We start from the raw sequence: 15444 nt of genomic DNA, 5'->3' as shown, positions 1-15444 counted from the left end.
CCGCGCTCACCATGGGCGGCTCCGCGCTGGCATCCAGTGTCCTCCTCTTCGGCTGGATTGGTGTTAGATCAGTGGGTTCCACTGTCATCTGGGCGTGCTCATTGCTTTGTTCATGGGACCACTAGCAGTTCTATACCCGATTATTGTGCCTCATCTTTCACCAGAAAAAGACCTCGTCGGTACAAGGATTGGTATATCATCGGCCGCGGCGGCGCTGGGGACTTTAGTCGGCTTTCCAGTCACATCTGCCGTGAATGATATTGAGATGGAGGTGTTCTGGAAGAGTCAGTGTTTGAATGGTTGTTGCATGTTTGGCGGGGCTGTTCTGATGATATACGTCTATTATAAGATGCCCAGAACTTGACCATTGTGGCATACCAGTCTTTCAGCACAGTCTTTCGCTTATGTTCTCAAAACTGGTCATGTAACGGTTGGGCCATGGCGCCATGATTGATTGTTCACATAAAAATTCCTAGCCTGTTAGGAGATCCTCCGTCTCTGCTTACTTTCGACGAAGGTGCTAAGTGAAGTACTTTATACATATATTGTGGTTATAATAGAGTACCCAAGGTACCATGGAGTGAGCATTCCGAGAGTTCAGCTTGATTGGCTATTGAAGGAGAAACCTCTAGAAAAGCAGCCGCTAACAAAATACCGGTCTGTTGTAAGCCGTAGACTAATGCACAATGGTACTAGTGTAACGTTAGTGCTGGCAAGTGACATTGGCACCGACGAACTAGAGAGGTAGAGTTGCATAAGATTTTCATTCGAGAAGGTGGACTTCTATAGAGTCAAGTCCTTAACCGTCAGATTGCCCTATGATCTTTAGCTTTTGCCACTATATGCCGCACTTCACATATCAGGGTTAAAAATCTGCTGTCTGCCGATTGCCACCTCCATACCATGATATACTTTATACGTCAGAAGACAGTTAAGCAGTCGTCACTTTTTGTGCCAGGTCAATCTGATTTTTAGGAGGCAGATGTGCTTGACTGGCTAGTATAATGAAAGTGCTTTCAGCTGAACAAGAAGGATGGCGAATCCATTTTCCACCATTAATTTTCAATCAAGGGGGGTGTGATGGAGATGTCCTACAAGCCTGTGCATACGTTCTAGATAGCCCATGGTGAAATAGAGCCCGTACCCTTGTCATTGTAAGGCTGTATTATTGGTTGAAAGAGCTTTTTTATCTGCTCTGGAATAAATGCCTGGAAGTAGGAATAAAATCCACGCACCAAGGGCAAGAAACCTGATTGTGGTTCCAGTATTTTCCTCCGACCGGGGGCTTTCCCCCTTCATATCAGGAGGTGGCTGTCATCCCCCGCTTTCAACCTTTTTCTCTTCCTCTTCCTCTCCCGACCATCTCATAAATCCAAGTTCAATTAAGGATTTTCATTTCACATACTTCACTCATCTCTCAATCTTGACGCCTTACTGGATTCGGCTTTACAAGAAAAGGAATAGAAATCGAAAACGAGGGAAAATAACCCGATAACAACTTGCAAAGCCGTAGGGCATACCATAATTCCTGCGGCTGGGATCTTTGGATTCCGACCTTAAAGAAGAGCAAGATCACCTGGGAGACTCGCCATAGTGTTTGGGGGCTTGCCGTAAGAATTTAAGAATTTTCTGGAGATATGGTATTAACACGCCAGACAAGACAAACCACCTCCGACGATGCATTTCCTACTGCTCAGCTATTCCTGCTCGGTATGTGATCCACCTGTCATCTATCGCACTACATACTTACGTTCTTGGGGCAACAGCAATATGCCGTGTCGCAGAGCCCATCGCTCTGACCTCCATATTCCCATACTCATGGGTTATGGTCAAGGATTTTCGAGTAGCAGATCGCACAGATGCTTCCTTCTATGCCGGGATCCTCGTGTCCGCTTTTTCTCTTGCCGAAGCCCTCACCGGTATGTTCTGGGGAGGCCTTTCGGACCGTATCGGTCGTAAGCCGGTCCTTCTGTCCGGTTGCTTCGGTACCATCCTATCCCTTCTCCTTGTGGGATTCGCGCCAAACTTCTGGGTAGCGCTCTTAGGTCGCGCTCTTGGTGGTCTACTGAACGGGAATATCGGAGTCATTCAGACAATGGTTGGGGAATTAGTCAAGCGACCAGAACATGAACGTAAGTGAAATGTTTGAAGATGCCCTACAACTGGAGCAGGAGCATTAGCTCATCGTGACTGTTATAGCTCGAGCCTACGCCGTGATGCCGTTTGTCTGGTCAATAGGAACTATTATCGGTCCCGCGATTGGAGGTTTGCTTGCGAAGCCTGCAGAAAGCTATCCATCGCTGTTCTCCGCCGACGGTCTTTTCGGCAAATTTCCCTACCTGTTACCGAATCTGGTCTGCTCCCTCTTACTCGTTCTCAGCATAGTTGGCAGCTGGTTATTCTTGCAAGAGACCCATCCTGGTCTGCAGTATCAGAATGCTTCCGGAAACCTTGATCATACGTCTGCCGAAAGTCCTCTCCTGGCCACCGCAGGAGCGACAGCCAATGCAGGTGTAGATCTACGCGCGGAATCATATGGTACCTTCAACCAAGTTCGCTTGCAGGCAGATGAAGATTGGTTTGTGAATGCCGACGGTTCGAAATACAAGACGCAAAAACAACCCGTTTTCACCTACCGAGTTGTCTCGCTCATCATTGCGTTATCCATCTTTACTTATCACTCCATGACGTACGATCATCTCTTGCCTATTTTCTTGCAGGACAAGAATGGCAGGGATGTTTCGGGCATTGGTAACGCGCCGCTTAGCTTCCCTGGCGGACTCGGCCTTTCTACACGGACAGTCGGCCTGATTATGTCTTCGGATGGCATCATTGCGCTCGTTATTCAGAGTTGCATTTTTCCCATTCTCGCTCAGGCACTGGGGGTCTGGAGACTATTTGTGGTGGTGACTGTGTTGCATCCTGTCGCCTACTTCATCGTTCCATTCCTCATGTTTCTACCCCAAAGCTCCGTCATCTTCGGCATTTACATATGCCTTATCGTTCGCAACATACTTTCGATAATCGATTACCCTGTGCTGCTGATTCTCATTAAGCAAGCAAGCCCTTCGGAATCGGTCATGGGCAAGATCAATGGGCTAGCTGCTTCTGCCGGTGCCATCGCTAGGACTATTGCTCCTCCTATTGCTGGTTTCCTGTACAGCACCGGTGCCGATATGAATTTCACTGCTATCGCATGGTGGGGAAGCTCTTTGGTTGCTGTTGTTGGTGCTGTGCAACTGTGTTTCATGAAGCACAAGAAGCATACCTCCGCTACAATTCGGCCGGCTATGCCTTGCCATTATCATTACGTTCCAGATGAGTCCCGACCTCAAAAGGAGACCATCCATATCATAGTGACGGACACCGATGCTAATGCAGACGGTGCGGGTGCGTCCCAATCCCGCCGTTATTCGTTTTTGACATAGATTGAAGATACCATGTATGAGTGATACCAGTGCTAGAGGGCTTTCGGCTTTTTCATGATTAGCGACAAAATGGCGTTTTGGTGTACAGTGTCAGTGGCCACGGATCACTAGATTAAGATTTCAGTTTTCATCGATAGCGTCAAATATCAGAGTAAAAAATTGCACATTCTAGAGAGGTACCACAGTTCCCATTCGCTATCGTCGCACTCCTTGGCAGGCTCGTCCACCCGATAAAAGCCGTTAATTTTACACTACTCCGTACAAGAGGTGGTAAAGAGCAAAGATCACAGAATTGCCATGTTCCACCGCTTAGCTACTGTGGACACTAAATCCCATCGGGAATAGCTTTGTTTACAGCATCATCCTGGCAACGAGCCGAAAATAATAAACCACATCACTAACTGTCCTTGCACTGCTTAAGTCAGACGTTATCTGTTGCTGTGCATATCATCATCACTCACCTTGAGTTGATGTTTCTAGAGCCTACAAACATTGTTTGAACACATATTCATATGTCAATCCCGTTGCCCTTCACTTAACGAGAACCCATTCGCGATTGTCATGTCCAAACCTCTGTCTCCGTTGCCGACCTCGCGCCAAAATTCGCGGGCCTTTTCGTCGGGCTTTAATGGATTGGAAGTTGAGATGGGTGAATCCTTGGTGAATGACAGCGGATCCGAGAATGTCTTTGCGAGTCCGAAGAAAACGATTGACGGCGGCGCCGATACAACTACCCCCCAGAGTGGGCGCTATCCAGCTACGTATCACACGCAGGATTCCGTTCTGGATGTCGGAGATCTCGAGTTTGTCGAAGAACAGCCCAGCTCGCCGTTCCAGTACGATGGTCGAGACCCTACAGTTGACTTTCGGATACTCGGTAACCGACAGGTCTCGGGTGGGCTGAGCGAGTGCTCCATGACTCCCAGAAAGCGCTCCTACAGTCATTGTCCAGAAGATGAGGATGCGACGGAAAGGTCAAGCGATAGAAGCAAAAAGGGAATGAGCCGACGTGACATACCGGACATTCAAGTCTACGCCGATGAGGAGCCCCAAATGCATGAAAGAGAAATTACAGGACGCACTGGACACGAAATTGCCACTAGCATGGTAGAGGAAAAACGCAACGAGGGAATGAGCACTGTCCTTGACGAACATAATGACTACGATGATTCTTTCTCCGAAAAGGAGAACTTGGAAATGAAGGCTGCAGACGATGTTATGAATGACGACTCTCATGATCCCATGGATGACACATGTTTCAGTACTTTCTCCGCCGTTCCTAACGCAGACATGACATCGTTCGCGAACCTGCGAGGGGACTCACCATTCAAGGCAGGTCGACTATTACCCAGCAGCCCAGGAAGAATGGATGAAAATCAATCCAGGAGCCCCGTACCAGCTACCCCTGATACTTCCAGGAGATCACAAAGGCAGACCGCACTTATCGACATCGGCACACCCTTCGCTTCTCCTACTCCCAAGAGGCGAGAACGCAGGGATACGGGAAACGCAAGCGAAACGCCAAACTTGCTTGACCTGACGGATCAGCCCAACTTCTTTCCACGACAAGGCTATAGTATCCAGAAGGAGAGATATTCGCCCTCGCGACGTTCGCCGCTGAGGACTCTCCGTGAATCCATTCGGTCCCCTTCAAAAGTCTCGCTGCTCGACTTTGACATTCCTGCGATTCCGACGCCTAGGTCTATACCGACCGTCACACCTCGGGAGCTGGAATCTTTGAAATCCGGGTTCCTCTCCGAGATATCCTCACTGAAGGCAACGCTGAGCGGGAAAGAGGCGGAAGTCTCCAGCCTGAAGAATGCTGTTGCGGATGCTGAACGGCGGGTTGGAGAAGCTCTTGAGGAAGTCCGTAATGAAGCTGCGCGGAAAGAGGCTCTCGAAATTGAGCAAGCCGAATGGCAGCGCCGTGGTCAAGAGATGGAAGACGTCTTGCGAACTGTCAGGGCAGATATTGTTGAGGGTGAGCGGGAGAAGGAGCGGCTTATTAGGAAGGTTGAGGAGGCGGAGAAAGGCCGGGAACATCTGGAAAGGCGCATGGTCGAGTTGGAGAGCCAGCTATCGGCTGCGCGTAAGTCAGCTCCCAATGAGACTGGCGACGACGGAAGTGCGCAGCGCACGACCACTGCCGAGGAGACCGCAAGGGAAGTACAAGATGCCGTCGAAAAGGTTGCACGTGAGCTCCACACCTTGTACAAGAGCAAACATGAAACCAAGGTTGCTGCTTTGAAGAAGAGTTACGAAGCCCGCTGGGAAAAGCGCGTGCGGGAAGCCGAGAACAAATTCAAAGCCGTCAGCGAGGAGAATGAGCGGTTGAAAAACGAGCGCGATGCTGCTTTGTCGGAGGCTTCCCGTCCTGATGCTAGCATCATGGCCCACCAGAATAACGAGCACGAGGCAGAGAAACACGTTTTGGCGGCCCAAATCAAGGGTCTGCAGCAAGAAATGGCGACCCTCAAGCAGGACAACGAACGCTTGCATGCCGAGTTGAAGGTAGAGAGAGCAGAAAAGGGAGAGCTTGTCGCCGCCGTGGATGAATGGCTGGCAATGCAACAGAACGTGCCCCAGCCGTCCGCCGCCCCCGAGTCTCCCGTTGTGAGTGCGGACTATGAAACACCCGAGCCGGAGCCTGCCACGGCACAGTCAACGGAAGAGTTCAGAAGAAGTATCGGCCGCAGCGGCTCCAGTGGTATCCGGCCTGCTAGCACAGGATCTGGCAACGGGGAGAAGAGGATTCCTAAGATTGGGGCACCAGCGGGCCGGCATATCAGAGGCAATAGCGGAGGCAAGTCGGGCATTGCCGTCTTTACTCCAGGTCGCGGTGCAGGCGGTATTATGGGTTCCATAGAACGCATGGGACGTGGTGGTGTCTAGAAGTCGTGTTTTCCCCTCTTTCCTTGATAGTGTTGCCCTTTCTTGTTTGTTCTCTGATATTCCCCATGAGCACAGTACGGTCCCGATGCTTTCCTTTGTTTTCTTCAAGTTATGAAAGTTGCCTTTCAGAGATATCCTGTTGGACGTTGTATGGGTCTGAGTTTGACTTGCGTTATGAATGAATGAATACTATGATTCCTTTAACGTTTCCAAGTCTGTGCGAGTTCTAGGCTTGCTGGAATTCAGTGACTACTCCGAGGCAGAGTAGAAGCTAAAATAGATTATATTTGTGGCAGGCATAGCGGAGTTGTGCAATTGTATCATTGATTATTTTGAGGTAACTAGGACTAGCCATATCGCATCCGTGCTGCTGGCGCGTATCATCACTGGAGAAGTAATTAGGGTTGGTTTGGTGGCATTGTCGCGTCATATGATAATATAGCATGTAATCGGGTACACATATTCCAAACTGGACATTGTTACTATATTCTCCTTTGGTCTGATTTGCAGCTATGCTGACTTCCTACCCTGCATGCAAGCTTCTCTAAGAGATCAGCTGTCTGTTACTGTAGAACATTCCTCCAAGAAGATACGTGAGCGCGCCTTACTCCCGCATAGCACCCAAGCATCAAGTGATCCAAGCGTGGGATAGCATATTGATAGTGCGCGGTTTAGTCATTATCATCAGTTACAAAGAATGCCATCCTTGATGTCACTGTCACTGATGCTCTGTATGTCGACCTGACAGCTGGGCATCGGGTTACCGCCGACGTCAGTACAAGAAAACGTGGGGTAGGCCGAAGCCAAGTTTTTACTTGAAGTAATTATTGTTGATCACTCGTGGATTGATACGACTTCGGATTGCCGCGTCTGAGTTCGGGGAGATGTCCGATGGTGCTCTGGCGGGGTTAGTATTATCAGACAGTCAGGTGCACAACGTGGCGTGGACGAGATAGTAGACGAGGCCAGGGGCCAGAGCTCGGATAGCTTGCTACGGGATCATTCATTACCTTTCCGTGTGGGGAAGTGAGGACTATCTCACGCAGGAAGTGAGCACGGCGTGAGACAGTCTCTACTGTCTCGGTGAAAGACAATACGAGCACCTATAATCATCCTCCGACATCTCGACCGAGAGACTGCGAGTCAAATACCTGTGCGTCAGAGATGTAATTGACTCAACTGAGGGGGTCAATGCACAAGAGGGGAGGCAGTAAGACACCACTTACAGGATGTATTCTCGTCTATGGACAGCTACACAGAGCAAGTGATTAGGAATTCTTAGAGGAATGAAAGAAGAATCGCCGTCTACCCCAGACGTTCAGCGGACGGGACGCTGTGGCTGTGTAAGTGTATCCTGTTGGCACGGGGATTCGATGTCAGTACACCAAGTTGACCATGCAAATCAACTCTGCAGTGGTCAGTGGTCACCCCGGATCGCCATTCCCCAGTCACGAAGGTTCTGTACACTGATGGAGACCGAAAAGTATCTGCGGGATGCTTCTGAAGTTGAACCGCCGGACCGCCTTTTGCCGCCTTTGCCGTGCCGCGGTTGGGGACGGAGGTGCGAGTTTCGGCATTGGGAAATGGTCCAGTTTATGGTACTACACCTATGATGAGTTGGAATTGGAATCCTATTCACCTCCTTGCGGAATATATACTGATCATTTTCATTGGACATAACTTTGCTCAAGATCCAAAAAAGATCCATGGACCAGGAGACTATGCGGCACGCGAGCATTGTACACGCCTGAAGTATCCTTCGAGGACAGTTCTGAAACTGAATGCTCCAATCTAAAGAATTGAGAGCATACGCGTCTAGTAGAGAAGGATTTACCATATGATGGCCTTCCATACCGTCACTGATCGTGATCGAAATGACCTTTTCTTGCCTTGACCTTGATCTAAGGAGTTTTGTTGTTTGAAATACTCTATATGTTGGTGACTGTGCCTAAAGGTCATGTCTGATTGGTTCACAGTTTCTGCACTAGTCCCACTCAAGTATCCGCCAGCTCAGTTCTCATTGGTTTCAATCTCTTCCCCTCGTGAGACTGACAGCCACCTAGGTACATTACGGAAAAAGGGACCTACCTACAGAGGCTAGGGAGAGATCGCCCAAGGGTGGGGCCCCATCCAGCCCATGCCACAAATGTCGGTGTTTTCCGTTTGCCTCAGGCTCCTTCCCGAGTCGTCGGAGTACTGGCTCGTGATTGTTGTACTCCGTAGCATCCCGTTTTTTCTGCCTGGCGTTGGATTTCCTTGTTTTCTAACTTCTTAACTCATTAATATATCCCCATTTACTGACTCTTGAATTCTGATACAAATGTGAGTGCTCTCTACTCGGTAGTGTTTCGAAGTTCCCCCGGGCTTCTTTCTATTTTCTTCTTGTTTAGCTTAATATTACTCCGCACTCCGTAGAGCTCAGATCTCAGTGGGGAGAAAAATATTGACGAGAAGAAAGTCGTACTACCTGCGAGGATATCCCCAATGCCTGTTATTTTACCATTGAGGCCTTTACAGCCCTCTCTCTAGATGCGTCAGTCAATCAATATTATATTCCATTGCTGCTCTTCAGAGTTGAACGACAGGGATCGTCAGGAATGACGACACCGTACACACGCTACCCAGCCCACTAAGAATCAAAACTCCGAATCTCGGCAGTTATTACTAACGCTAAATGGTCGACAATTGCACAGATGCACTGTATTATTGAAGAGAACAACGAGTCAGGGTTTTGATGTTTGAACTGAGCAGGACGATCTTCATCAAAGTACTATTACCCACAGAACTCCCGATTCATTATGCCCTTCAGGTAGTGCATATCGAGTTCTACAACAAGCATCAAAGCTCCGTTTATCGGATCCCGAGTTTGGTGTCTTGGGCCTACATGGAGTCTCGACTCTGGCCCTATGCACACCCCTGCTGCATTGCGCTCATATTCATCGTCCAATGTCTGGAGCTTCCAGAATGTATGCCACAGATAGTCACTTCTTGAGTTTCTGTAATCGCAGAAACGAACAAGTCGCATGACATTGGTTTATTAACTTTTTATTTAATATTCTATTGCATATTAAGCACATGGATAAATCATCAATAGTTCAATAATAGGGCAGAGATTGTTTCCTGATACAATGGGTAGAGGAGAATCCTCATATCACTTGGAATATCAAGAAAATGTCAGTCTCATCCACGAGTATCCCCCTTTTCGCATGTTCGAGACAATTGAAGTAGATTCACAGCTCGCTAAGCTGGAATGAAGATTTGCTCGTGATGCACTTGGCGGGGACCCGGGGACAGGGGCCCTAGTGCCCTGGAGACAACCTTTAGTCCTCGTGGGGCTGATCATTTTGTCTTAACTCTTAACCAGATTGCTCATTATTAGGCAGTTTACAATTCGCCATCGGGTTCATGATCGGCTTGGGTCCCAATTTGGGCAAATGGGGTGGATGATGCCCCATGGGCCGGGAGTCTGGAGACGGTGAGACGGAGACAGCTTCCAGCCTTCAAGTCTTTAGATATGCCCTGACTAGTCGAACGGCTTCTGAAGAGTACACTGAGCTAAAGAGTACGAAGTATCTCGAGCGATTCATTGAAGCGCGCCTTGATCACATAATAAGTGTAATGGATTTGAACTTGATTGAGTTCTAGGCTCAGCAATTGAGCTGACATGCAATCAATGTTCACGAAGCTACTTTCAATACGAGTGCTACCATGTTATAAAATTTTACATGGAATCCCTCATGGCTTAGGTAGTTCCACCTCCTCGTAATGCGATTTTGGTCATGATATTCAAGCTCCTCGCAATAGCTATTTATGAAGCCAGTTGTGTGCGGATTCTAGGTATAAGGTGACTACTAGGATCGTCTGGATCGTCGTCCTAAGGCAGAAATGTATACCTACCTCGGCACGAACTACGGAGTACGGAGCTCTCTCCTGCGTGCTATGTACGAACATTGGACATACCTCTGAGTAATAATGATATGCCTCATACTAGATAACATTTATACATCCTTGCCGCTGTTAAGTTATCCTAGACTTTAGAGTGATCAGGCGAAGTTTTTAACGCTGGCTCAAACAATGTCCAGACTTTCTCGAAGCGGCATACTCTCCAAAGCAGTAAGATGGTCCGCAATGGATGGAAGAAAAGCTGGTCATTGGTCAAAGAATGAATAGATTACTCAGGTAAAAAGAAAAAGAAAAAGGAGAGAAAGTAAAATACGGAAAAAATTCCGAGAGAGTGACGCAGCTGCCCACCCCACTACGGTGGGATCCACTCCGACAGTCAGACCTTACCCAAACTGGCCTCTTAATGACCAACGGCAACTGCATTGATTCGCTCAGATATCTCTCTGCCTCTCGAAATCCCCGTGACTGTCTGTGGCGGCCAGCCAAGTAACGTGACCGGGCCGAGGACATGACTCCGACATGGGAAACAGCAATGCTGGTTGGATACTGCAGTGTGGCTCAGGGAAACACGCAAGTGGAGTAGGAAGAAACCGGGTATGGAAACGGCTTCTTTCTTCTCCATTTTTCCCCTGGTTGCTTCCCCATGACCTAGAGGAATTGGAAAGTCTTCATTCTCAACTTCAATTCCTGACTCCAGATAATTAGTGAAAGGGATACTGTACGACCCTAATACCGAATGGATGTCATCTGAAGTCCTCGATAGTCGGTATACTTCACATCTGCCATCGTAGGCAATGCAGCAATGACTTGCTGGATATCCGATCCCATGCCACACAGTATCTGTGCTGTGCCCCGGTCCGCTTGACCCCCCGAACTTGGCCCATGCTAATCCCGTTTGGTACTGAGAAATACTCTCAACTCCAGTTTCAAAGTCTACCTTGGGCTCTTAGCGCAACTGACTTATGGTTCAGCTTATCCAATTGTTAAGCAGTAAAACTAGAGTCCAATGGCACCAATGGTGCTCGTACGTAGTTAGTCCGAATTAGATAATAATTATAATTTCTTCTGGATTGACATCCTGCGGTTCTTGTCTGGGGGAGGCAACTCTGACGGCGAGTGGATCTGGGGGTTCATCATCCCAACACTCATGGGGCCTCCTGACTCTACATATTATTAAGATTTTATTATTTGGGGTATTATAACAATATGGAGTAAATTGATGTTAGTTATTGGATATCCACAGATCGATCACTTGTTGTCACCTTGCTATTTAAACAATCTCTTCCCCCAGGCCCCAGCTATCCTTGACTTTTCGTCCTTTGGACGAAATGATGGATTGATAATGTTCCTCTTTTGAGAGTATAATACTCAATAAATAATCTAAAAAGAAAGGCACTCTCCACTCTTCACTCTTCTTTATTAACCATCTACTTTGCTCTTCCTTTTTCTCGTCCCCCCGGGTTTGACGACAATTTCCATCTATACCTCCATCCTTTGGACCATATCTTCCCTCTACAGCAAATTAGAGAGAAAGACTCTTATGGTTCATACCGCCACTACTAGTTGATATCCTATCATATTGGGTCGCAAACTTCATCGGATCGCCTCTTTTTTTTCGCAATGACTAATCTCGCTGTATCCTCCTCGACACCTGCATCCGCAAATACCATGGAGACTGAATCCCAGAGTAAACGTAAAGCCTCGACGGCCGGCCTCTCTGCTAATTCTCGCCCGGTTAAGCGGCGGGCTTCGAAAGCATGCTGTTGCTGCCGGGCAAGGAAAGTCCGCTGTGATGTGGTGGAGAACGGTTCGCCATGTACGAATTGCCGGTTGGATCAGGTAGAATGCGTTGTCACAGAGAGCAAGAGGAGAAAGTTCGTTCTACATATGTCAACGCGCTGCAGTATTCGTGGCTAACATCGAGTGTCGTCACTCTCCAGGAAATCACGCGTCGAGGTTGAAAATGGCACCCGTCAGCCTTCTCAGTCGCCCGCAGATGGCCTCGATGATGCAGGAAGCTTTCTCAGAAGACTCAGCGAGTCTCACGGGTTAAATGCGGACATTGCTCCTGAATCACCATCTCAGCAGTCCGTCGACTTGGACCAAGGGCATCATATGCCGCACCTTCTGTGTTCGTATTTTCGCCATCGTTTTTGCAGTCAGTAATTCCTGTACTGATGCTTTGCATTGCCCACAGACCAGAGTCAGGCCAACAGAATCGGGGGAGGGAACCACTTTCGCAGGCGAATGGCCCCTAATCCTGCAGTTCCGGCCACTCTTCCTCTTCACCATGTCACGTCACAGATCCAGCAGCTGTTGGATCCTTCATTCTCCAACGCGCGATCCGGTGGTGTACTTCTGCCGGACTACATCAGAGGCTTACCATCCCGATTGCAGAGAGAAGATATCGAATACCTGTCCATGAAGGGAGCACTAACAGTACCCGACGTTGGATTGAGGAACGAACTGCTCAAGGCTTACATCCACTATGTGCACACTTACATGCCTCTATTGGATCTAGAGGAGTTCTTGCAGACTATTGTGCAAAACGATGGTATTCATCGGATGAGCCTTCTGCTGTTCCAGGCTGTCATGTTTGCTGGCACGGCTTTTATCGACCTCAAGCACCTTCATGCTGCCGGTTATCCCTCGAGAAAGGCGGCCCGAAAGGTCTTCTTCCAGCGAGCCCGACTTCTGTATGACTTCGATTATGAAGTCGATCGAATTTCTCTCGTCCAATCCCTGCTGCTGATGACTTACTGGTATGAGACGCCTGACGACCAGAAAGACACCTGGCACTGGATGGGCGTCAGCTTGTCCTTGGCGCATACTATTGGCCTGCATCGGGACCCCGGCAATTCTCGGATGGACGCCAGGCGCCAGCGAATGTGGAAACGTATCTGGTGGAGCACATATACTCGCGATCGGTTGATTGCCCTAGGCATGAGGCGCCCTATGCGTGTCAAGGACGACGATTGTGATGTTCCAATGTTGACGCTCGACGACTTCGAATTCCATCCATTTTCGCCGGAAATCGTGAGTATGGTTGGGAACTCAGAAATCCTGCAAAATGTTGAACACCAGAAAAAGCTGGCCCTTATGTTCATCGAGAAGGCGAAACTTTGCCTGTGCGTCAGTCATGTCCTGTCGGCTCAGTATTCCGTTCTCAGTCACAAGTTTGGCGGGACGATGGAAACGACGATGATGTTGGTTCCCAAGAAATCGGCGGCAGAGACGTTTGAGGTTCGGCGTTGCGATCAGGAATTGGAAGATTGGCTGGCCAATCTTCCTGCGGAAATTCAGTACACTCCGGCGGCGCCCGCAAAGTTAACAGAAGCCCAGGAAGTTCTGCACTCTCATCGCGCTCTCCTAAAAATGGTCTATCTGACTACATCAAGCGCGTTGCACCGCCCCCAGGTCCTTCCTGCGAACCCCTTTCCGTCAATGGATGCAGAGCTACAGGAGATCTCGAGGAATAAGGTCCGATTCGCCGCAGTTGAAATCACGAATATTGCGCAGGACTTGCACAGCCTGGATTTGACGAGATATTTCCCTACCACCGGCGTCACTGTGCTTCTGCCCGCCGTCATCATCCACCTACTCGATATCAAATCGAGCGACCCCAGCGTGCGGATGACCAGCCTCCAGCGATTCTACCAGTGCATGCGCATTCTGCAACGTTTGCGAGAGATTTATGCATCAGCTGACTTTGCGACATCCTTCTTGGAAGCTGCAATCCGAAAGGCTGGTATTCAGCTCACAGTGGCTCCCCAGGACGTGCAAGCTCGTTCCAGCAGCTCTTTCGATGCTGGCGCACGTGTTGATACACTGACACCTCCTCCGGATTCTCTTGCCCAGAAGATCCCCGATCTGACTTACCCGAAGCCGGCGGTGGTTGGAACTACTCGATCCGTCGAAGAAGGCGACACATTGTTCGCCTCTACTCCTCCCCCCTCGGATGGCAGTGAAAACGGCAGTACCGCCAACATCAACCGGAACTATCACCGAGATGCCTTCAGCATTCCAAATTTGGACTCGGAACTGAGTATTAGCGAGCTGATGGACTTGGCTAATGACGCCGAGGTGACTCAGAATGATTTTGACGCTCTGATCAATTTTGATGATGCCGGTGCCGACTTCTTCACGGCCGACGATCATATGAATCTCAACGGATCCGGCCCCAACAGCAAGGGATTCGGGTTCACCATGGATCCGAGTAATGGCATGTCTGACTTGATGGGCTTTGACACCGGAAACAAAGCTGACATCGCCAGCCTGGGTGACAGGCAGCTTCACAGCGACCGCATGGTCACGACAAACGGGCACAGTAACACTGAGACAGCGGCCTCCGAGTCTAACGGTCTTACAGCTAATGTCGACGCCGACCTTGGTATCTGCCTAAGTGGTTGATGAACGCTCTAGAATTGAGAGCAATATGACTTTTTCTTCTGTTCCTTTCACTTTTTGCATGCCTCGAGAGATGATTTTCCTTCATGGAGTTTATGTATAATGGGTCTTTGGGACATGATCAGTTTTGGATCACTATATTCACACTCTTGCGTGTGCGCACATTGCGACTGTTTGACTACATAGAGGGTATTAAAAGCAGGGCGAGGAAAAGAGCAATGAACTTGTTTTGTGACGCACTCTATTTGTCTCTGACCCTTTTCGTCTTTCAACGATAAGTTGACCGGTCGAATAGCGTCATTTACTTAATGTCGGACAGCATCAAACAGCAGAGACTCTGTCTCGTGTTCCTGCCTTCCTGGTGCCTCAGAGCGCAGTAAAATTGAAGATTACAATACCTGACAGCCCTCTAGGTGTCTTCTTAGATTCCGAACTAGATCATCATCTAGACCACGGCCAAGCAGCGGTGAGGCGATGACAAGACAGGCCAAGACTCTACACCGTAGTGCTTTGTTGTGATGGTCATTGCTTGGGTTTGTCCGCCCTGCTTACCTCCATCGCGTTCACTGCGTATTAATCGATATCTGGACGTAAAAATGAGCTGTCTGGGTCAAAGCCGGAGCGAACCACAAAATCATTTAGCATTGCGGACCAGATATTTGACCAATTCAATTGAGTTACCGAAAATAAATCCATCTTCTGTGGTGAAATAGAGTCAGGCAGCATAGCATATTTGCTCGCCTTGAGACCAAACATGATCAATCAATCAATCAATCAACAAAGGTTATCAACATTGATCCGTCGGGGGCCGCGG

General features: G+C 48.8%; 3 protein-coding genes across 3 annotated transcripts, besides 1 other annotated feature; all 3 read left to right on the top strand.

Moving 5' to 3' along the window:
• Positions 1–1637: 1637 nt before the first annotated feature.
• NFIA_096860 (MFS transporter) lies at positions 1638–3428 on the top strand (the record flags this gene model as incomplete). The annotated part of the gene is made up of 3 exons (XM_001261960.1): positions 1638–1710; positions 1767–2132; positions 2200–3428. The coding sequence occupies 3 exons, from the start codon at positions 1638–1640 to the stop codon at positions 3426–3428; spliced, it is 1668 nt and encodes a 555-aa protein (XP_001261961.1).
• Positions 3429–3989: 561 nt separating this feature from the next.
• NFIA_096850 (uncharacterized protein) lies at positions 3990–6320 on the top strand (the record flags this gene model as incomplete). Its single annotated transcript, XM_001261959.1, has 1 exon — positions 3990–6320. One exon carries the CDS (start codon positions 3990–3992, stop codon positions 6318–6320), a length of 2331 nt encoding a protein of 776 aa, XP_001261960.1.
• Positions 6321–11843: 5523 nt separating this feature from the next.
• Positions 11844–14633, top strand: farB1 (putative C6 transcription factor (Ctf1B); the record flags this gene model as incomplete). The annotated part of the gene is made up of 3 exons (XM_001261958.1): positions 11844–12097; positions 12164–12354; positions 12421–14633. 3 exons carry the CDS (start codon positions 11844–11846, stop codon positions 14631–14633), a joined length of 2658 nt encoding a protein of 885 aa, XP_001261959.1.
• A 754-nt stretch (positions 14634–15387) lies between these two features.
• Positions 15388–15408: a microsatellite.
• Between the last annotated feature and the right edge of the window lie 36 nt (positions 15409–15444).

This window comes from Aspergillus fischeri, genomic scaffold (genome assembly GCF_000149645.3).
Source record: "Aspergillus fischeri NRRL 181 1099437636262 genomic scaffold, whole genome shotgun sequence".
Lineage (NCBI taxonomy): Eukaryota > Fungi > Ascomycota > Eurotiomycetes > Eurotiales > Aspergillaceae > Aspergillus > Aspergillus fischeri.
The sequence above is the reverse complement of the archived record's forward strand: the minus strand, read 5'-3'. Positions and strand labels throughout refer to the sequence as shown.